Source organism: Phasianus colchicus, chromosome 15 (genome assembly GCF_987193195.1).
Source record: "Phasianus colchicus chromosome 15, bPhaCol1.hap1.1, whole genome shotgun sequence".
NCBI classification, from domain to species: domain Eukaryota; kingdom Metazoa; phylum Chordata; class Aves; order Galliformes; family Phasianidae; genus Phasianus; species Phasianus colchicus.
The window spans coordinates 17,909,485-17,932,057 of record NC_143450.1 but is presented as its reverse complement, the minus strand read 5'-3'; the positions used below and the strand labels follow the sequence as shown (position 1 = coordinate 17,932,057).

Sequence of the window (22,573 nt, the reverse complement as noted above, 5' to 3'; positions counted from 1 at the left end):
GGGGCAAAGTCTGCGGAGGCAATTAGCGCTAATTAGCGAGGGGGCGCCGCGGGCAGCAGAGGGAGGGGCGGGGATTCGGGCCGGAGCTCGGGCCGGTGGGAGGAGGAAGGGGGGGGGCGGCGGGCGCTCTCCGCTCCGCTCCAGGAGGGGCGGCTGCTGCTGACTTCCTCCGCCCGCCCCGCCCCGCTCCGCTCCGCTCAGCCCGCTGCCCCCGGCCGCTGCCCCCGGCCGCCATGGCGGTGGGCGGCTGAAGGACCCAGCGCCCCCCCCTGGACGAGGTAAGGGCCGCGAAGGAGGTCCGGGGGGGGGGGGGAGAGCAACGCGGGGCCAGGAACTTCCTCGGGAGGGGGCGGGGGGGACGCCCCGCAGGAATGCCCCGAGCGCTGGGGTGGGGGGGGGGGGCAGGCCGGCCGAGGCGCCCCACGGGACGGGGCTGAGGGCGGCCCCGGGTATTTCGCTGGCGCCCGCAGCACGGGTGGTCGCGGGGAGCGGAGCGCAGGGGGAGCGCGGCGCCCCGCAGCCGTGGGCCGGTGTTATTTTGTAGAAGTGGGTGTGCCAGGAGACGGCTCAACAGGTCCCGACACATTGCTCGGGAAGCCGCGCCGCGCGAACGGGAATTCGCCGCACGTAACGCTGTTCGCTGCTCTTCGATCCCTCCGTGGGTCCGCGCGTGTCGCTCCGGCCGCGTCCGCCGCTGCCCGGGGACGTCGTCAGATGGAGCGGATCGGGCGCCTTCCTCTTGTGTGAGCACGGCGGAGCCGAAGCGAACGGGCTGCGCTTGTATCCGCGCTTCGATATTTCACTTATCGTTGCGGTTTCCCCACGGAGTCGTCGCGCGGCGTTTTCACGATCCCCGAATTTCGGGCGCTGTGTTTGGGTGTCGGGGCGGCTGTCAGCGTCGCGCGCGAGTTGGAAAACGAGGGCGAGAGATTCTCCCTTCGGCCGCGCTGAGGTTATGTGACGCGATCCCAAACCCTTCCCCGGCCCCGAGCTGAGCTCGCTCCACCCGGCCGGGCCACCTTAACGCTGTGCGCCCGGAGCCGCGCTGCTGGCTGCGGCCCTCGCTTTGGCACGCGGGGCCGGGCGGGCGGTGCGGGGCCGGGAGCTGCGCTGTGTGCTGCGGGCCCATGGCTGAGGGCGGCGGGGTTCGGGCGGAGGAGAGGCGGCGTGGGAAGTTCGGATGGGAATTTGCAGCTTTTCTCCAAATATTTATGCTCTGCGCTGGAAGTAAATAGGGTAAACACAAACAGATGAAACTGAGATTTACTGTCGGTGCTAGATGGGGTTTGGAGAATAGCCGCGAGCTTTTGAAGTGTTTGACGCTAATAAAAATACTACTTTAGTTTTAGTTGAGTTTTATGTGTAAATGTGGGGCTTATTTACGGAATGACAGTGACTTATTTTTAGGATTCACGCGTTCTGTTTTAGGCTGAACTGAGGCAGAGCGTTCCGGGGCATCGAGGCTGTGTGGCTCCTGGGCAGCCGTGGCGTTGGGCTGGCTGGCACCGAGCGGTGCCGGGGAGGTCGCTGTCGGAGGCTGTGAATGAGGCACTTTCACAGTTCGCAGCTCCTCTGCTTGCTGGCGTGGCTATAGCAGAGCTGGGAAGTGCTCACAAAGTGCCTGCCGTTGTGCTGTGGCTCTGAGCTGTGCCGGCGCACGGAGCGCTGCATATGGCTTTAGCAAAGCTTTAAAAATAAAAAATTCTTCTTATCACTCACCTATTAAAATACATATCTCAGTGGGTTTGGGAAAAATGTGGTGTATGTCAGCTCGTGGCTTGGTTTGCTTTTGCTTCCGTCGGCAAACCAGGCTGATGATTGTGCCTTCTCTTATGCTGTTATTAAAGTACCCTTGATGTGCTAACTTTGATATCTTGTGATTTTTTTTTATAGCTGATGTTAAAATCATGGATTCCAAAGAATTGCTTAAGTCGTCAGATCAAGACGAAACCGGGAAAAATGTGCTCATGAGTACCAAAGGAGGGATTGTGATGGACTTCCATCCGCCCTTCAGGGGTGGAGCCTCCGCACAAGCCCCTGTATCTGCAGCTCCTCTCCCTGTGTCTTCTCAGTCAGACTCCGCTCAGCAACCTGCTCTGACTGACTTCTCAAAAGGATTGGTAAACAATGTGCCTCCGCCGGACCTGTCCAAGGCAGTGTCACTCTCCATGGGACTGTATATGGGTGAAACAGATGCAAAAGTGATGGGAAACGACCTTGGATTTTCACAACAGGGCCAAACTGGCATCTCTTCTGGAGAAACGGACTTCACGCTCCTGGAGGAAAGCATAGCAAGCTTGAACAAGTCCTCGAGCCTGGCAGAGGACACGAAGGGAGCAGTGTCATCTGAGGCGCCGCTGGAGCCGGACTTTGCGGGCATGGCTGGCCGCGGGCCCCTGGAGCCGGGGGCTTCGGTCCAAAGCCAGGTCGGCTCCAACGGCGGCAGCCTGAAGCTGTTCTCTGAAGACCAAAGCACCCTGGATATCCTCCAGGACTTAGAATTGCCATCGGTATCGCCTGGCAAAGAGCCGAATGGGAGTCCGTGGCGGCTGGACCCGTTGCTCGATGATGGAGGTTTGCTGTCCCCCATCTCTGCTGACGACACGTTCCTCCTGGAGGGAAACCTGGGGGAAGACTGCAAGCCCCCCATTTTGTCTGACACTAAACCTAAAATTAATGACCGTGGTGACCTTTTACCCAGTTCCAAAATGCCGATGCCTCAAGTGAAAACAGAAAAGGAAGACTACATTGAACTCTGTACTCCTGGCATAAAACAAGAAAACATGGGCCCAATTTACTGTCAGGCAAACTTCTCCGGGTCTAACCTGCTGGGTACTAAAGTGTCTGCCATCTCTATCCATGGTGTCAGCACCTCTGGGGGACAGATGTATCACTATGATTTAAATACTGCATCGCTCTCTCAGCAGCAGGATCAGAAACCAATTTTTAATATCATTCCATCTCTTCCTGCCGGTTCAGAAAATTGGAATAGGTGCCAGGGATCAGGGGACGAGGCTTTAGCTCCCTTGGGAACGCTCAACCTTTCTGGCAGACCTGCTTTCTCTAATGGCTATTCAAGGTAACCAATTTTATTTCTCTTTATTAAAATATTGTGAGCGTACTCTGCGTAACCGCGTGCATGCCGGGTTTGGTTTTTGCTGCAGGTCGGTTGTGGCTCTGTTGGTTGGCTGCTGGGCATAGCTGGGTGCTGAGCTGTGCTGCCAAAGGGAAGAAAGGAGCAGGGCAGCAGACTGTTTAAAAAAAAAAAAAAAAAAGTTTAAAGTGTATGGCAGAGTGAAATGGAGTTTGTGGCGGAAGGATCCATGCGCAGGGCGGCGGAGAGGGGGAAGTATTTGTGTCCAAAAGCCGCTTCGTTCTCAGGGGTCAGGGGATCAATTACTGCAGCATGAGTTTTTTTGTTGTTTTCCCCCTGGTGTTACCGAAATGTTAGGCACAAAAATAACTTGGTTGCTGGGTAAATTTTGAGAATTGCATTTAAGCTGAACCGGAGTTCTAGCTTTGCTTGGTGTTGCGCTTGCCTTACATGGGCAACAGGATTCTGAGTAGGAAACGTTCAGCAGTTCGTTTAATAGCTGCGTTTGGAGAGATAAGAATGTTTGCAGAGATTTACCCGTACCTGGGCTTAACCCGGAGCGGGGCTGCGGGGAGGAGGTGCGCTCTGAGCGCGTGCCGCTGTGCCGCCGTGCCGCCGTGCCGTGCTTTCTGCCAGCCGCCCCGTGGCACGGCCGCTCAGCACAAGGCCTTTCCCTCGCTCCCTGCAGCGCTGTCTGCTCAGCGGACAGGTCTGGCTGCAGCGCCGGCTGTGCTTTCCTTGGCCGCGTTGCACAAAGCCCGGCGTGGCCTCACCTGGGGAGGAGGATTTTGGTGCGGGGCGTTAGGAATTGGCTCTGCGGGTCTGAGTGAGGAGAAGCGGCGACCGTGGGTTCGGTGCGGCTCTGCGTGAGCGCTGTGCTTTACTGCCCGGCTGGCAGTCGATCCCCGAGGTGAGCTGTGCGGTGCGAGCTCTGCTTTCCCACGGCTCGGTGGGGTGGAGGAGGGTCCGCATCCCTTCAGCACGCAGCTGGAAGCTGCTGCAGCCTGAACTTCAGCGGTAGCTTTTGGGTTTTGTGGCAGAGCTGTGTGCTGCTTTAGGGACGTGTTCAGAGCAAGCTGCAGCAGCAGGAAGCCAGGAAGGGAAGTCGGGCTTTGGGGAGAAGGTCTGTTTGATGGATGAACACTGAATGTGCCTTATCATTTATTTGACAGAGCAGAAATTCTCTGTATGAACCTTTTGCATAACCATTCCAACTTCCACATTGTTCTTCATTTATTTCATAGGTTTCTGGGGGCAGGTTGTTTTTTTCATTACATTTTCTATATATGTATATGATGATCACAACAAAATCTGTATTCCAGCGAGAACAATTTCTGGGTTCGGGAGATTGATTTCAGAGCATATCTCACGTAAATAATAACAGCACTTCTGAGGCTTTCTGTGAAGTTGATGCATTGTTTTTCCTGTGCAGAACTGTCTGGTTGGACCTGAGCGCTCCGGGAGCCGAGTGCTGCACACATCCATCTGTAATGCTTTGGGCAGTCTCATAAACACCATTTCTGTGTGCTTCATTTCTGGGAACATTGTGATGAAAAGCCCTCTCAAGCTCCTCGTGCATACAGTGCAGATTTGATCCTGCAGTGAAAGGGGTGGCAGTGCTCGATGCTGTCCTGGCTGTTATGGAGCGTTCTGGGGGTGGTGATGTGCTGGGCGCTGTGGCTGTGTGCTGCTCTGGGGCAGTTGTAGCTCGTAATGTTTTCTTTTGCCATATTTGAGATAATGGAACTGAACTTAAAATACATGTTTAAAAAGGAAGATGAAGTTGCTCCTGGTTTTGCTTAAAAAAGTTTGATTTCCTGTGTTCACGGAAGCAGTTATTTATTTTTTTAAATATATTAAAACTACAGTTACGGTTCTGAGCCCAACGTCGCCGGCTTTGCTTTTACCCTGTTTTCCCCTTACATTAGGGGTAATGGCATCTTATTTTAAAATAACTGCCAGGTGCTGATGAAGCTCAGGGGTGGGATAGGAATTTATTCCTTCTCAACTTTGTCAGAAATGTTCAGAGTGAGCTGGGTCACTTTCAGTGGGTGTTTTGTAGATTTCTTTACGTAGCACCCAGGAGATTTAACAAAAATGGCATTCTTACCATTTGTTCCTGAAACAAAGGAAGGACCATCTCAGGAGGCTCCTGCGGGCGTCTGGGGCTCTGTTTGTTGCTTCCTTTGAGGCACCCATTCTGTGAGATGAAGGCTGGGATTGCTGAGCTGCACTTTGCAATAGGAGATATTTCCTATTGCTGATGGTAGTCTTTCATTATTCAAAGCATGAATAACGTGCTGAGTGCACGGGAGGAGCAGCCAGGGTTGTGCTCAGGTGTGCGTGCAGCACTGCTTGCATTGTCCAAGCCTCTGTTTCAGGCTCGTAGACATACAGCCTTAAACTTCTCATGCAATTTTCAATTTCTTTTCCTAAGGATAGCACAGCATGCCGTCTCTAATGCGATAGGTGATAATCAGGGCTGAGAAAGCTAATCAGTTTCCCTCTGAACAGTGGAAAGCATTCTGAAGTTAATGCAGCTTACACAGAATGCAAACGTAGGGAATTGGTTGCAGTGAGCAGAAGCGCAGGGGCGGCCTGCAGCTCGGGGCCGGGCGCACAGCTGGCCGTGCAGGGCCGTGCGAGTCCCGGCGGTGGGACGGCCCCACCGGGCGCTGCGGGGGCTGCGTGCTGACAGCTCGCTCTGGGAGAAGTGCTCCGGGTCTGGGAATGGGGCCGGCTGTGCTGCGAGGCTTTGCCAAGCGCTGCGCTGAGGAATTGGGGCTTTTGGTGGTGTCCGTCTCCAACCTGACGCTACTGGTGGTGTGCTGCACAAAGTGAAATTGGTTGAATTCCATGTTCCAGTGCTGTGTGCTCGCTGCTCTCTGGAGCAGTGGATTTAATGCGTTTTCCACTCGGCTCTCTTGCTGCCCTGACTTCCTGGAGATGTGGCTCATCAGGGGAGCGGAGGACGGCAAGAAGCGCTGCAGCAGCGCAGAGTTCTCTATTTTTTTTTCTTAGCCTACAGCCGGAATTTACAGAAAGTGGGCCCCCTTGGCAGCGGTACGGCTTCTAGTGTTACATCTAAAATCATTCCTAGTGCTCCAGCTTGTGGGGATAGGGATCAGGAAGGCTTGAGGAAGGGCAAGAGCTGCGAGCAGCGGCAGTGCGGAACCTGAAGGGGAAGTGCTGCTGCTCCAGGAACAGCCGCCCTTCACTCGGGTCTGCATTGCCCGGGCTGTGTTGGGCTCGGAGGTTGTCCCAGGGGGGAGGGGGAAGCAGTGGGCGGCTGCTGGAGGTGTGCAGGTCAGGGGTCTGCCGGCCGCACTGCACTGTCCCAGCATGGCCCTCGGCCAGGGCTGTGGCTTGGCACAGCGTGGGGCTGCACCGCCTGACTCAGCAGCGCGTCACGCATGGCACTCTGTGAGCGACTCCTGCTTGGTCGTTTGCTTTTGACATACAGAGCAGACTTGTTGTGCGGAGGGGTTGCTTTGGGCTTCAGTAGTCTGTGTTGTGACTTGTCTGCTTCGAGTCACCCTGCGCTCAGTGTTTGAGTTCTGGAGACCCACAACAGAAGAGCTGATCTGTATTTTTGGCAGAAAGGAAAGAATCAGGAATGTCACACGGCATGTGCAGAAGAGTGCTGTGAAAGTTAAGGTACGGAGGTAGATGGTGGACCAGTTCAGATGAAGTCTAATTTTTTCCCATTGAAATGATCCATTCCACTGGTTGGTAGCTGAGCAGTTTTTTCAAGTCCAACCCAAGCTGTGATGACCCTGATTCTAAGCCAAAGTTCTAGTTTACAAGAGAAAAGTTGGTCTGTGCTGCTATTGCATGCTTATTTTTTAACGTAACAGGAGGGAAATCTCGCTGTGCGTTTGTGCTGCAGTAACAGAGGTGCTGCTGTTGCTGCAGCTCAGCTGCTGGGGCGCAGCAGGGCGGTGGCGGCTGTATGTGACTGCTTTGGATCCCTGGAGATGTTGGGTGCAAACCTTCCAGCCACACTTCTGTGTGGGCTTTCCTCATTGCAGTGCAAATCTCAGTGAAGAGATCATCTCTTAATTCCATTAGCCCATTGTGTGCTAGTCCTAAAAAGACTTTTTTTTTTTTTTTTTTTTTTTGTAATCTGTGGCTTCTGGGTCTTTTCAGAACGCTTCTTACAGCTCATGCAGGATCCAGCCCTGGTTCATCTGCCCAGAATGTGGTTGGCAGCAGTTTCCTCAGGGTTCTTCATTACTCCTCCCCGCAGGGCTCCATCCGCTGCCATGGTTGGTGAGAGCAGACCAGGCTGAGCAAATGATCTTACATTTCCCAGTGCTAACTTTCCTCCCCACAATCCCTCACTTGTGGAACTTTCGTTGCTGGAGGTATTTATGGGTTGTGCGAAGGGTTCCAGTGTCATCTTTGAGATAAATGACTTATCAATGAAATCCTGTCTTCAACCCAAGAGCTTTGCAGAGCTGTAGTCACGGTGAGCCCAGAGTTATCAAAATATCCATTTGTGTGTCATCTCTGGCACACAGAAATGAACTCCAAAATGGATTAAAATAATCCGCTCTATTTGTTTCTGTGTTTCTAAGAACAGTTAGATGTGGAGCGAGGTAGTTGCTAGGAGGAGAACTTTACGGTATTTGTGCAGCAGATCCCGAGAGTTTGTTGGCTTAGGCTCTCTGGTTTCCTAGTCTTTGTCTCCCTGTATACGCAAATTTAATCTTGCAATTTGCTGAAGTGTTAATGCATTGCATCATTACTTACACAGGCTGCGTGTTGTTCTCATGACAGGTTTTCTGACTGGGTCGCTATAGTGTGAAATCCATTTAGGATACAGCATTTGTTTAAGTAACCAAGACGCTCGCAGGCCAGGAGTTAATGTTGTTCTGAGCACTGGGCTCTGGAACTAAAGGAGGGCAGCTGGGAGCCCCATCCTGCAGGGCAGCAGCAGCCTGGGCACAGCGCCCTGCCGGGGCGAGGGCACGGCGTGCAGACAGAGCCTGTCAGCCCCAGCTCCTGCAGCTGGAGAGGTGAGTAATTCTTCTTCCGAGGGCAGCATGTTGGGGTGGGAGCACAAGTTAGTGCAGTTACTCTCCTCTGGAGGTTTTCCTTCTTACCTCATCTTTGCCACGAAGAAGGAAGGTGTCGTGTTCAAGACGTGCTTCCCATGCCCTTAGCTGATGCAGCTGATGCTGACTGCTGAGAGGCTCTCTGCTGGAGGTCTCCTGCTGGCTGGAGCACTGTTCAGATCTGTGATGTGCTGCCTGACCGACCTGCTGGGACCAGCTGGGCACGGGGCAAAGGTGCAGCCAGCCTGGCTGTGTTTCTTTGCTGCTCTTACGAGAGAGAACTGCGTTTGGATGCCAGCACATGGTGTTACTTCTCCAGGATATCATGTAGGGTCTAGTATTAATGGTTCCTGAAATCAATAATCTCTCCAATTGTGTGAGTTTCTGGAGGAAGCGGTGTTCCGCAAATCCATCTTGACATCTTGCAGAGTACGTTTCTGCACCAGCCAACTGTGTTCTTAATATAGTCTGTACCAATTTGTTATAATTAAAACTCACCATTCCGCTTGTACCTATGGATGCTCCCTCCATGTTAAGTTCTTCCTAGAAAGTAATAATCCTGAGGCACTTTAAAGATTAATGTCCAACAAGCGGCTGTCATTTTTTGTGCAGATGCAACATTATATTCGAGTTCTGCTTTTTGCTCAAAGCTGTCAGTTCTCGGGAATTCTTAAAGGCAAAACTGTGTCTGGGAAAGCAGCTCCAAAGTAATGGTATCCTCCTTGAATTCAGCTCAGTTCTGTAATCCAGTGAAGGAACTGAGTTCTGCTGTGGATTTTTACAGCAGTGCATTCTTTGTGCAATTGGTGATGATGTGCACCACTACTGTGTGTGTCAGGAACCAGCTGGGCATGGGGATCGTGTTTGTGCCTCGTGGTCACACAGGGTTTAATATGGAACTTCTTCACAGCAGGGCGCGATTGGCTCTGCTCTGCTGTATTCAGATCTCACATTTCTGGTTGCTTTCATTTTCATAACAAGCTTGAAGCTAGCGCTTCTCAGGACTCTGGTTTTCTGTTTAAAAAAATAAATGGGGTCATAAAGTCTGCCTGATAAAATACTGCCTGCAAAACCTGGGCAGCCCCGGTGCTGCCAGGTGGGAGCTAAGCCGTGTCACTGCCACCTGTAGCTTATTCCAGCAAGTAAACAGAGGCAGTGACTGGCTGGCTTCCTGGCCTGCCTTGTTTGTTTGTTCCTGCTTGTTTTTCTCTAGAGGATCTGAGATCTGCTGCTTCACTTATCGCAAGAGAACCGGGAAATTCCTGTGGTTTGCTCTGGTGGCCGCCTCCTGCCCATGCCGGGGGCTTCGCTTTTGTCCTGTAGGAAACTTTGGTGGGGATGCGGGAAGGGGAAAGAGATGTTTTTGTGCATATGCCTTCCTCTGGGTATCTGCAGATGTGCTCCTGCTTGCGGGAAGCCTTGCTGGAGGCACTGCAGGCCGACCACCTCCGTCTTGCTGTGTGCTGGCTGAGGACGTGCAGTGTGCAGGCCAGATCCTGGTACCTGCTGTGTTGAGGGCCGGCCCAGTGCAGGGGCTGCCTGCTGCTGCCCATCCTTGGTGCTTGGGCTGCAGCCCTGCATGGTGCTGGCACACCTTTCAGGTCCCTGGGGGCCGTGCCGTGCTGTGCCATCGCTACCTGCCTTTGGGATGGCAGGCTTGGACAGCTGTGGCTGTTCTGCACGGTCCCACCAGCCCTGCAGGGGCTCTTCTGTGCAGCTCCTCTTGGTTGTGGGTTTGATGTCTGTGATGGAAAAGAGCAGCTGATGCCATTTATTTTGTTGTTACTTGCAGAACTTGCCTGACACAGCCCGGTTTGTGTGCGCTAATGTGCAGTGCTGTGATAACATGGGCTGGTGCTGTTGCGGTACAAATTGCTGTAGCAGAGGAGCTGCTGGCAGAGCGCTGCTGGTGGAGCGCGTTAGCGGTGCAGATGCCAATTCCTTCGTGGTAGTGCATCTCTGTAAAAACAAGTCCCACTTGTTGTTTGCCGTGGCACATTCCCTTCCATGCACTGCAGTGCTGCAGCCCTCAGCTCCCATGTCACCGAGCAAGCCGTGTCTGCAGCACTGCTGGGCACCCATAAAGGTGGGTGGGGTGTGGGGCGTCGCTGGCATAGATGGGTGTCCTGCTTTCTGGTACCTCCCTATGTGTAAATTGTGAACAGAGTGTTTTATAACAGCGTCTGCTCTGTGAGTGCATTAAATATCTGTGTACCGGTGTATTTTTTCCCTTTTCTTTGTTTTCCATAATAGTTTTCTGAAAAAAAAAAAAACAACACATATTGGTAAAGCCATTTGTCTCAATCTGTTGAACAAATTAGAGCTGGAAATGTGTATGCTGCATGTACCTGTGTAGTTGCTGTGAACTGAAATCTCTAATTGTACATTGCTTAGTTTGGTGCCCTGACTCCAGCTGCACGCCTTCCTCCTGCAGCATTCCTCAGGTCACCGCTGCAGCCAGGTCCTCTGGGCTGCTTTGCCCACTGAGTTTCTTCTAATCTTCTGTCAGGTATGAATTGCATCACCCCGGCCTGCAGCTGACTTTTTTGAAAAGATCTCTGCATTTCGGTTCTCTTAAAACATGAAGCAGATGAGAATAAAGGGCAAGATAAACTGTTTTAAGAAAGCAGTCGTAACTGAGACATTAAAAATGCTTTTAAAAATTAAAGATCCTGAAATTGGTATCCAGAAAAGCTTTTAGATGCTGGAGATGAGTGAAGGAACATGGGATTTCAGGAAGATAATAAATATTTAGTGAAATAATAGCAAGCCATATATGAAATAACCAATTCAAATTCTTTCTGATTGGTAGAATTCCTTATAATTTGGTGGTCTTTCTTTTTTTTTTTTAAAAGCAAGTGAGGAAAACTTTACAAGAAGTCAGCAGGTGAGCAGGGAGCTGGTTGACATCTCTTATGTCCTGACACATGAATGGGAGCAACAGCAAGGTCTCATAACCCGGGTGCTGCTGCTGGGTCTGCATGCTGTGCTTTGTGGGGAGGTCTGTGTGGCCTTTTCAAGTTGGTGCAATTACATTGCTTGCGTCCCTTCATTTATCAATACTGTCGATAGGGTTTTGTGGTTTGGTCTCCTTCTGTCTGGAACCATGAAGAAATCTGCAGCTATTGGGTGTGCTTGTGCTGGGGAGGGGGAGGTAAATCTGAAGGGAAAGAACCAAAATCTCCAAGGAGGATGTGTGTAAATGATATGATGGGAGAGGAGTTAGGGATCACCTGACCCACCCCTCTGAGTTATGCTGTCTTACTGGTAAGTGCAAAGCACAAGAACTTGTCAGGAAGGCTCAGGGCTTTGGTGCTCGCCTGCTGGAGAGTTCCCAAGCTCCACGGTCTTGCTTCCCACAGGGGAAAAGCAGATGATCACGTGTGTCCATGGCATTGGTTTCCCCCTTCAGCTGGTATTTTCTGTCCATCTCAGATCCTCCTTCTGGCAGTGTGATATCCACTGTATTTCAAGCTTCCTGCAGAAACAGATGAAAATACTGGGTGATCGCAGAAGGAGTTATTGTGGTTATAACTGAGAAACTGAGCTTGTGACTGCAGAACGTCAGCTGCGCAACATTAAATCCACGTACTCCTCTTTGGAATCCTTTGCCACAGAGTTGCCTTCTCCCCACCTTCCTGGGCTGTGCTCACAGCGCTGCCCCGTGCCTCCTTTCCTGCTGCCTCCCATCTTTAAGTGCAGCACGACAATCGAGTTTCTGTGTTTTCTGTTCATGTCCGTTCGTGCTCCATTGCGGCTCTCAGAGCTGGAGCTGTGGTCGGCAGCAGCAGGAGTTGCTCTGAGCTAATAGCATCTCCATGGCTCCACAGCCCTTATCCAGTCTGTCTGCATCTGTACTGCAGTCGGTGCCAAAACTCTCTGTAACTGCTGGAAGAAAAGGATCCTTTACCTCTGTAATGTAATGGACTTCAGACTCTGCTTTTGTCAGGTTTGTTGGAAGTGGCTTTCTGAGACCTGTTTGATTTTTTTAAAATTATTAATATTTTTATTTTTTAATGTAATTTATTTTCCTTTTTAATACTTCTTATCTTTCATAAGAAACCTTTTGGCTCAGGCATGTGGAGGAGATTCTTTCCCTGGGCCCTGGGGTTGCTGTGCTGCTCTGGTGCTGCTGTAGCTGCTTGCTGCCTCCTCCCCACTCTTGCAGCCCCATGCAGCAGCCCAGCTGCCTTCCTGGAGCGCTGCAGCAGGCGGAGGCAGCTGGGGCACTGGGTGGGCTGGACTGAATGGTTCTCACTTGAAAACCATTGCACGATGTAGCAGTGAGGCAGCTCTGGAAGGACAGGCAGGGATTACCTTCATTGCACTGGTTTCAGTTTTCACTGGTCAGCTCTGGTAGATTTTGTACGTAAACGATGATGACGTTGAAGGGTTGCACCATTTCTTAGTTATTTGTTTTGATGTCAGAAAGAGCAATCACCCTGTTCTTGTTTAGCTCAGGTTAGGCCTTGTGAGTGTGGTAAATGACTGTATTGAAGAGATGCTGGCTATGAAAAGAGCGGTTCCAAATGGAATGGAACATTAAAGAAGTGGAAGGCTGTACGCTGTGCTCACATGAAAATAAATGAAGCCATCTTGCTCACCTCCTTCTCAGATTTCCAGACAGAGTTTAACATGCAAATTTGTAAAGAATGATAATATGTCTTTTTATTTTTAAAACCAAATTACCTTGTAAATGCTGTAATCCTTTTTGGGGAACGGGCATTTATTATTGCATTTATTTGCTTTGACTGAATTGTATCCATAAGCTTAAAGCTCGAAAGGAAAATGAACACGAAGAGCTCCTGTTTCACAGACATGGGTAGCCTTGGTGCTGTTGCAGATGTGAGCAGCTGCAGTGCTGGCACCTCCTGCCATGAGCATCTTCTGACAGTGCTGTTACCCACCAGGCTATCTTAGAGGTCATTTGCCCCATGGACTTCAGTGGGAACTCATTTATTTTTTTTTCCAGTGTGAGTCCTGGTCTATTGTTAAGTCCTTTGATGTTGATTTCTATATACTTTAATGAATCCTGTCCTTCCTGAGCACGTATTTCTACTATGTCCTGCACGTCTGCCATTTTCCAAACTGACAAGGAAGTTATTCTGACACTCCAATTTAATGAAACCAATCTAACAAGTTTTGTAATGAATTAGCTTTCCATAGCTAGAGCAGACAAGCCTTCAAACAAAACACCAGCTTATTTGCACCTTAAGTGCATGGTTTAATAAAAATGAACTTCATTGCTAGAGCTTCTCTCATAAGATGCAAACATCAGACAATCCTTAGTGCCCATGGTTCCTTACTTCCAGTAGCAAAGAATACTTTTTTTTTTTTTAAGTGAGCAGTTAATGTCAGGATGTCTGCAAGATTACATTCTTAGTCATGAGAGATATCTAACAACTGCAACGAGAGCAACTGGTTTGTCAAGTGAGCTTGGGCCTATTTTATCACTTTAAAGATTCTTTTAACGTGTTAAAGGTTGGAACATCTGATATCTTCTTAAAGAGCAAGCACAAGGTTGGAATATTGTCAGCAGTGCACTTGTTTGTGTGAGTTATTTTGCTCCAGCTCTCAGAGCAAACCGATACGGTTAAGTTGCACTGCGCGCCGCTGGGGAGGGAGGAAGTGAGGGATGCTGCTATTTTGGGCTGACCCCCTCTGTAAACTGAGGAAGGGCTATAAAGGAAATGCAGCTCTCAGCTCTTTGAGCCTTTCCAAGGATTCCGAAGTGTTACTGACTGCAACTTCCTGTGTGCATCAGGCTCCAGGACCTGGCCCTTCTGAAACTGCCATCCAAAGAGCAAAACGAAATGAAGCATGTACATAACGAGGGAAGCCCCACAGAAATGGATGGCAGGCTGCTCAACCACCTTCCACCAGAACTTTTGTCACAAACATCCTATTTCAACCATCAGAGAGGTGTTTATTTTGCAAGCTGTTACCACTAATGACTTGAGGGAGCTGCATCTGCTTTTGGTCTGTTCTTAAAGAACAAACTTGAGTTTCTTTCTTGAATCAAAGCGTCTCTTTCTAAGTTCTCTACGAAGGAAGGGAAATAAGTGAACAAAAAGCTTTCAACTTGTGTTCTTTGTACTCAAAGCTGGGTGTAATGATTCTGCTTTGAGGAAGGGCACACGGTCCTTATCTGTGCATTAGAAGATGAAGTGGCTTTGAAGAACCACCCAAAGCAGTGCTGGTGCTGCCCTCAGGATGGGAGCCGTCTCAGCACTGCCCTGCAGGTTGGGATAAGCGTTGTGGGTTTGGTTTTGTTCTGTATTTAAAAGATCTGTAGAGCTTTAAAAACCCTGAAGAATCCAAATGTGACTGGGCCCACGTGAGTGCCTGTGGCTTTGGGATGTCCCTCCCAGCAGTACCTCAGCAGCAGCTGGCTTGTGGCAGTCAGTGACTTTTTTTAGGCAGTTTTAAAATGTCAGCGGTGGTTTAGCAACAATGATTCGCCATCCTATTGTAAGAAACTCTGTTACTAATCTGTGAGCTGCTGCGATCTTTGTGGAGCTGCAGAGCTAACAGGCTGCCCCAGACCGCGTGGGGATCTGCAAGCAGTGGCTGCTTGGTGTTTCCAGGTGGGTTTCTACCTGTGAGGTGCTGTCCCTGGCTGCACCAGGCTGCCCTCGGTGGCACGGTGTGCAGCGTTGGAGGTGCTGTGAGCAGTGTGGGTGCTGGAGGGGAAGTGCTGCGGGCGTTAGAGCGTGGCAGGAACTGGCTGGAGAGATCTCTGGTTGTTGGGCACGGCTGATGGAGAGCAGGCCGAAGCAGGGGTAGAAGAGGGAACTACGTGTAAACAAGGCAATTAAGTTTAGAGAACAACCCCCCCAAACCTGAAGAAGTGACGGCAGCACGCCTCAAACGGCTCAGAGAGCCAGCAGCACTGCGCACCGGGCTGCACGGCGAGGTGGCACAGTGGGAGCTCTGAGTCGCCGAGCAGAGAAAGACAAAGAAGTCCATGCTTCAGGACAGGCAGAAGCTTGCCCAAATGAAGGTGAGCAAAAATCCCAGAGAATGCAGAAGGTGAAATATATAGGAAGGAAATGAAGTGGGATTAAGGAGAGAAAACGAGAACTCGAAAAGCACCTCGCAAGTGGTGCTCAGAGTGGCAGAGACCCACGGTGTGGCTGCAGGCGGGGGAACCAGGGCAGTGAGATCAGCCTGCACCCCGTGCTATGGGGGAGGTGATGCTGCTCCTGCAAGGAAAGTGCCTCCTCCTGCAGTGCTGCGGGCTGAGGGTGTCAAAGAGTGTGGGGTGGGGGGAAGTCCAGATCGCTCTAATGGGTTTGTGGGTTTTTTTTCTTCCTTTGAAGTCTTTAACATGTGTTCTTGCCAAGGGCTGTTAAAAGAAAAAGAAAAATGTTGTCATGGAACTGAAAGAGATCAGTCCTTTTATAGATTTCAGAACCGGTTAAAGAATAGGAAGCAAAAGGCCTTTATGGCTGCTGTACAGGATGGGAAATGGACTGTCCTGTTCCCTGAGGGTCAGCGAGGGCCAGGATCTGCAGAGGGAGTGGGGGTTCTGTGCTGAGCTGCTGCTGCGCCATCCTGGGTAGCTCTCCTACAGCACAGTGAGCGCAGAAAAGCAGGTGGGGGTTTGAGTGAGAAGGCGCAGGGTCAGACTGCAAGGGGAAATCACCTGGATGCGCGTGTCGAGAAAAAAGGTCACAGTTCGGAGCTGACGGCTGTGGGTCAGGGATGGGGCTCTGCAGTGTCACCGGTGGCGCTGAGCAGTCATCAGTGCAGTGTGCAACAGCAGCCAGAAAAGTAAATAAGGTTCTGTGTTATCAGAAAGGATAATGAGAATGCCTCCTGCTGCTCGGTACGGCATCAGTGCACCGCTGCTCTGCCAACCCATCCTCACGTCAGGGCAAGTTGGGATTTGCTGCTGGAGCACCTCTGTTTGTGTCAGATGTTTGCCTTAAAAAGAGCCCCCAAAAGCGTACAGCTAAGCAGACAAAAATGAAGGAAAAAAAAAAAAATGAAATCCACTCAGTGCCTCGGTGTGTGTTCCAGGAGGGGTTTGCTTGAGAAATGCAGTGATTGTTCCTGTAATGCCGGTGCAGGGACCCGGGTACGAGTTGCACTTACCTGTGATACAAGGAGCCGTGCATCTGTCTGGAGTCACCTCGGGGCACTCTGAGGGTCCTTGACTCCTCACCTGAGGAGCTTCCTCAGGTCTGATCCGTTGGTGGCAATGCAGTCATGGGATCCGGCTGAGAGAGAAAGAAACCCGATTTTGAGAGTTAAATAGCATTTGAATCCTGCAAATGGGATGTAGTGGGGATGGGTCAGTGCCTCACACTGCTGTAACTGAGTCAATATGAACAAATTATCCATCACTGATGAGAATAATAATTCTAAAAGGAATTATAAACTTATAAAAAAAAACTTTAACAACTAGCACAGCCTAAGAATGAAATTTAAAGATAGTGATAATAATCAGTAGTTATATTTTCAATCCAAATTAAGTTCACTTGATATCAAGAGCCAAGTGAGGTGCTGTTGACTGCTGTCCTATTGCTCAAGAAATAAGAACTGCTTCTCTGAGGCTTTTGCCTATCATCGTTTGTCAGGGGCTTTTGAAGCTGTGGATGCTGAGGATTCTCAGACTTCAGAACAAATATAAACACAGTACCGTAATATAACGATTCTCCTCAACTGGTGATGCTAAAGCAACAAACCCACCAGCTGCCGTTATTCCAGCTCCTCTCTGTGTTTTGGATGTGGTGATGTTCCCAGCATCGTGGAGCAGTCACAACTCGAACGGTTGTGCTGCAGCAGCAGTCCATGCAGGAATACAGAACAGGGCCAAAGGTCTGTGGTGTTTAATCTGGGTTGTGATGGCTTGAGCGAGGCCAAGAGCCAGAGATAAGCAGGGCCGCCTTTTCAAGGAGAGAATGATAAGTGTTTCCCTGTATTGTTTATTCTTGCCGTTTTAATCACAAGTCGTGCACCATCTGGCATTTTTCCTTCTGCTCTGCTGAAGGGCTGGCAGTGCGAGAGTCGCTCTTTTCTGAGGGAAGCCCGCACTGAGCTGGGGAACGTGTGCTCTGAGGGGTACAGAAGCACAGAAAGCCCACGTGAGCTTTTCCATCATCTCATTATTATGTTGAGCCACAGACTGAGATATCAGTACCTTTTAGGCTCTAGAAGCAAAACTTGGAGTATTTTGAGTACTGAGATGCAGGAGAAGATCAGTGCTGTGGTACTGCCTGGTTCTGCCCCAGCTGGGGCTGTGGGTCGTGTTGGGGCCAGCGCTGAGTGCTGCTCTGTGTGGGGGCAGCATTGTGTCTGCAGGGGGGAACAGTGCTCTGCCCCCACTGCTGTCTGTGATCATTCGTTGTTCTGTACCTAAATTCCCACAGCCTCCAATGACACGAAACAAACTCTTTACAGCTTGCATTCTTCGGCACCGGTGGATTTTGTACCAGGACAGCAGTCTCTGGAGAGTGCTGTAAAGTCAGAAATAATGGAGTTCATTCCTTTCAAAAAGACCTTTTGGACTGTATGTTGTTTTTTATTTTTTTTTTATTTTTAATAGAGCCAACAGCTGCAAAATGTAATTGTAGGAATATTGTAGGGAACATCATCTGCACAAACAAGGCCTGGAGAAGACCGAAGAAGGCACCAGGGAATCTTAACTTGCTCGCTGAGATGAGATGTGGGCTGCGTTTGTGCCGGGGTGTCAGCGTGGATCATTGGTGAGGGAAAGCATTCAAAATATTCCAAAATGATTTCTGCAAAGCCTTCTCACGGCTTCTACGTTTCAGACCAGAATAACAGCGTGGAAGGAAGGTTTTTACACGTGGGTTTAAAGGAGAGATTCTTCTGCACCCTGATGCAAAATAAGCATTTTCCTTCCTATCTGAGGGAAACGAAGGAGGCTCCTCAAAGCAGTCCTCATGCTTCAGAAAACCGGCAGTTTTCTTTTTCCAAAAATGCAGAATATTGAATCACTTCTTTGGACTCTGGAAAACCTCCAAGGACCCACGCAGGTGTTCCCCATCAGATCCTGCAGCAGGCACTGACTGTGAGGCTCAGCCCCGTTACCCCAGGAAGGAAAACCACGCACAGGAGTCGCTCCACGTGCAGCTGCAATTACAGGACAGCATCACTTGAATGGAGATGGACTTTTTTAAACAGATGCGCATTATGCAGATCACTAAAGAGATAAAATTAAGTTGGAAACGGAATTCTACAGAGGAAAAAAAAACTAAATTAACCGCAATAATATTCATGTTGCTGTTTCAACTGTATTGCCAAGACTCTGTGTTCTCCTTTTGACCTCAAATTAAAGGCCAAGAATAGAGATTACATCTAAGACCGATGTTTAAAAAACAATTACTGTAAAGTTCCTTGTAAAAGCAGATTTGCTTTAACATCCAAACAGTCTGAATTCCTCAATGTATGTACAAAATGAGGTGAAAAGATGCCATCAAAATAACTCGTGTATGTTTATGCCAGGCTGAAGAATTCCGAAGCTGGAATGGATAATGCACACGTTGTGTATTGCCTTTGAGAAGTTCTTCCCTGTTCAAAGAGCCACAACTGTGAACCTCAGTCCTCAAACTGAAGTTTTCCTTGTGGAAGTATTTTGCTTCAGAATATGTGAGTGTGCTTGGAGTGCAGAGGGAAAGAAACGTGTGAGAGAAGCAGCAAGTTTCCTGGCAGAGTTCTGGTGTAATTGCACAGGGAAAAAGATCAATTGCAGGCATTCATTGTTTAGTTATTCTCCTACTTACAGCATAGATCCGTTTAACTGATCATTGCATAAATAAGATCACTTAAATATTGGAAGAAATCTTGCCACGGAAGTGCAGAACATGAGGAGGCTGCTCTGACCAGCCGTGTCCCAGCACCTGAGTGCTTTGTTAGATCCTCCCAGTGATGTTCCCCTCCTGCGTGGTTGCAAACATGCTGATATCTCGATGTGGGGCACACTGCCAGCTCCAGGAAGCCCAAGGGCAGCAGCCCTGGTGCCATGCACACCGTGCGGACGAAGCTCTGCAGCACTGTGTGCTTCAGGATGGAGCAGAGCTGCATCTAAAACTGCTGCACGCTTCCAGAACAGATGAGCCTCGAGATGAGCTTTGAGACGAGCCTCTTCTTGGCCCCCCGCTGCAGAGCTGTTGCTTGAAGGCTTCTAAGGAAGAGTCAAAAGCTTCCTTCCAAAATGCATTAGTCATAATTTCTGATTAGCTCTGCTGTGTTTTCCTAATTTTAATATTTAGGCCAGGAAAGCTATTTAATTGGAGGAAAAGAAGTCGTGTTTTTTATATTTGAAAGGAAAGGAAATGACCATGTAAAAAGGCATTCTTCTGAGTCTGAATGCAAGTCACAAGTTTCAGGCCCGCTGGAGGCCAGCTGGCACCCAGCCCACGTCCAGTGCGTTGTTTACTTGTTGTCTGAGCGGCCCCAGCGCTGCACAGTGCAGCCAGGAAGCCAAAGAAGAACCAGGTTTTCTGCTGAGAGGCAGAGCAAAGCAGTCATCGAAACATTCAGCACGGAGAGCTGCAAGTAGCATTGCTTCTAAATACCGAGTGTCCAGTCCTGCCCTCTGCCTGCGCCTCCCAGTCTGGTTACATGTGAGGATGCGTTCTGAAAGCTGTAAGATCCGCTCTTGCTGGTTACAGTAATCGCCTGCTCTTGGCAGAGCTGTAACTCAGTATGGATGTAACTCAGTATGGAGGGCTGGGAATGGGCTGCACAGGGAGCCGGGTTGGAAGGCCAGGTGCTGTGGGGCGAGCTGGAGGTCAGGGCGTGTGAGCAGGGCACGGTGTGGGAATTGTAGCACACTTATCCTGCCCTTCTAGTTCTGCCTTCCTAAAAGAGGATTTTCATTTCTTAGATGTCTTCGGAACTGTGTCTGCTATTTGAATGAAAGAAGGGGAGGATAGCTTTCAAGCATGTACGAACTTCCCTAGGCAGCATGTTGAGTAGCTTGTTCTACGATAATCCCCTTGGTTTGTTTGTGATGTCAAGGATAAATTGAAGTGTGACAGTTAGCACGTGAGGGATTATACGTAAATGCACACCCACGTGTGAATACGCCAATGTTAACAACAGGTTAAAGTTGTGTGCAGGAGGGCCTCGCTGTCACCACCAGGCATCTCCCTCATTGTTGCTGCTGTCGTATGTCGTGATCTCTTTGTTTAGAACCCTCTGAGCTGCGTACGGAAGCAAAGAGTTAAGTGTGGAATCGATGTTCAGGCTGTTCCTATTTGCAAACTTTGTTGTTTATCAATTTGACCTTTGTTTAATGTTTCTTGGATGAAACACGCAAGTGAGTGGTATAACAAACGTTGGACTTGGTCGTTACTTCAAAGGCAATGTAGCCTAACAGATTTGAGCACAAACTAGAAATAATGCAAGCCTTTGATGGTACAGTTATTTATTCCTCCTTAAGAATAGTTCTGCAGCAGTCACATGCCATCAGGGGCTGCTGAGGATCTGTGTGAAGGAAGAGCAATGCTCTGGAGCGCTGGGAGGGAGGAGCCAGGCTGGTCCCAGTGCTGCAGCTTTGGGTATGCGCCCGTCCCAAAGCAAGCAGAGGTTAACTGCTTTCCTGAAGATGTTTAGATACAGACTTAATTTGTCCATGAATCCAAGAAACCGTTAGGAAGGGTTAGCAAAGTTTTGTGTGAGAAAGAAGCTTCCCCAGGGTTGAGGTTTGTTGGATCATTCGATCGCAGTCTCTGAAGATGCCGTAGCAACAGGAGCTGTTTTGCTGCCATACAAGAGATGCTTATGTGAAGTTAGGATTTAGTATTGGGAATGAAAGAAAATGGCAGTTGTGAAATGATCATTTGAAGAAAATAAGGCTTCCTGAATGTCAGCATCGCCTCTTCATTAAACCCAGTCGGTGTGTTTAGGTTTCAGTTACAGACTTGGCTTAGACCAAGGCTGCACTCACACTCAGACAGCTGATGCTGAATGGCAGTAAGAGGAGTGGCAGCTGGCAGCTGAAGTTTGAGTTGTCATTGTTAGATACAGACATGATTTCTTGAAATTTGCGTGTTTTCTTTTGGTTTCTTCTCCCGCTTCAACTTCAGCTGCGAATAAGGAAAGGAGTTGGATCTCGGCTGTAGGGCGCGTGCTCTCGATCGCAGCACAAGGGTCTCAATCCATCTCCTTTAAATAAACGTGGAGAAGGGCACCGCTGTGTGCAGCTGGGAGGGCAGTGCCTGCTGCGGGCTGTCAGCAGGCAGGAGGTGAGTGTGTGTGCATGGACTTCGCTTAGGTATGCTCAGCTATCTGAAGTCATAGCAGTCAGTTACTGGAGGAGAAAACTCGTTCCTTTGTGTATAACTACCTGTTTTTGTGGGATGTGTACCAAGGGACTTTGCCAGCTTGTTTTGCTTCTGTAGTTCTTTGTACTGAAAAAGCGGATTGTGGAGATAAGATTTAGGTAAATGGAAGTTGTAGTGCAATTACAAGGTCCTAGCAATTATGCCTGATTGACATGGGTGTCTTTTTTTATTTGTTTCCCTCTTTGCTTTACATAACTGTTCTTAAAGGTAGGATTGATCAATTGCTTACCTGCAGGCAGAAGAGATGTTAAAGGAGCTGGCAGGCAGGCCGTCCTTTTCTGCTCCCAGGCCTTTGTCCTTGGCTCTGCCAACACGGAAATCTCAGAACAATGGCTGCACTTCATTACAATCAGTCAGATTTTTCTCTTTGAGATATCACAACCAATTCTACTACCAAATGGGAGTGACTGAGCTGTGTGTGAGAGATGCTGGACGGTAATGACAGGTAATGATGCGCTGTAAAAGTTTTGGTTTTTTTTTTTTTTTCAGGACCTTTATAGGAATGCGTAGAATTGTAACAAATGCTGAAGTTCAGGAAAGGAAAGAAAAGGTTTCCCACCGGGAAAATTTTGGATAGTTTTCCAAAAGACTGTTGACATCGCCACCTGAAATAAGGCACGATGGCTGCGTGGAGCTGTGCTGAAGGCTCGCAGCTCTCAGAGGAAGGGCCGTGTGTCATAAAGGCCGTGCATGGCGAGCAGGGTAAACAGCCCCTTAATGAGACTCACAGGTGGAGTTTGGGTTGGGAGGAGCTGCAGTGCTGCTCAGGAAGAGAAAATATACAAAGAGGCCGAGGTGAACAATGCGGACAGGAAACTGTGTGAGGTTCACCGGGGAAGGAATATGGCTTCCTTCGGCTGAAGGGGAGGGGTGGAGGAAGAGCACATTGGAGCATGGATAAAATAATATAGGAAATCCAGGAGGGAGGTGGAATGCAAGGCATAAAGGTATCGGCAAAAAAAAAGAAAGAAAGAAATTAAGAAGAATGCGTCTGAAGTCTGGGAGCAAGCAGTGGGAGAGATGTGGTGAAATGTGGTGAGATATCTTGATAGCCTGAGTGAGAGATGGGTGCCAAGTGGAAATAGCAGCAGATAATG

The 22,573-nt window shown here is 49.5% G+C and overlaps 1 protein-coding gene across 3 annotated transcripts in view; it reads left to right on the top strand.

Moving 5' to 3' along the window:
* The window catches only part of NR3C1 (nuclear receptor subfamily 3 group C member 1), a 53,789-nt gene continuing 31,216 nt past the window's right edge, over positions 1–22,573 (top strand). For 2 of the 3 annotated variants that reach the window (XR_004167636.2, XM_031598498.2), the window contains exons 1-2: positions 1–278; positions 1,894–3,079. Coding sequence is in view for 2 of the 3 variants with exons in the window: in XM_031598498.2 (XP_031454358.1) it covers positions 1,908–3,079 (1,172 nt within the window). In the remaining variant the exon portion in view is untranslated. Of the gene's footprint in view, positions 279–398; positions 744–1,893; positions 3,080–22,573 lie in introns of those variants that run through there. The other variant, XM_090150694.1, reaches the window with a different exon arrangement.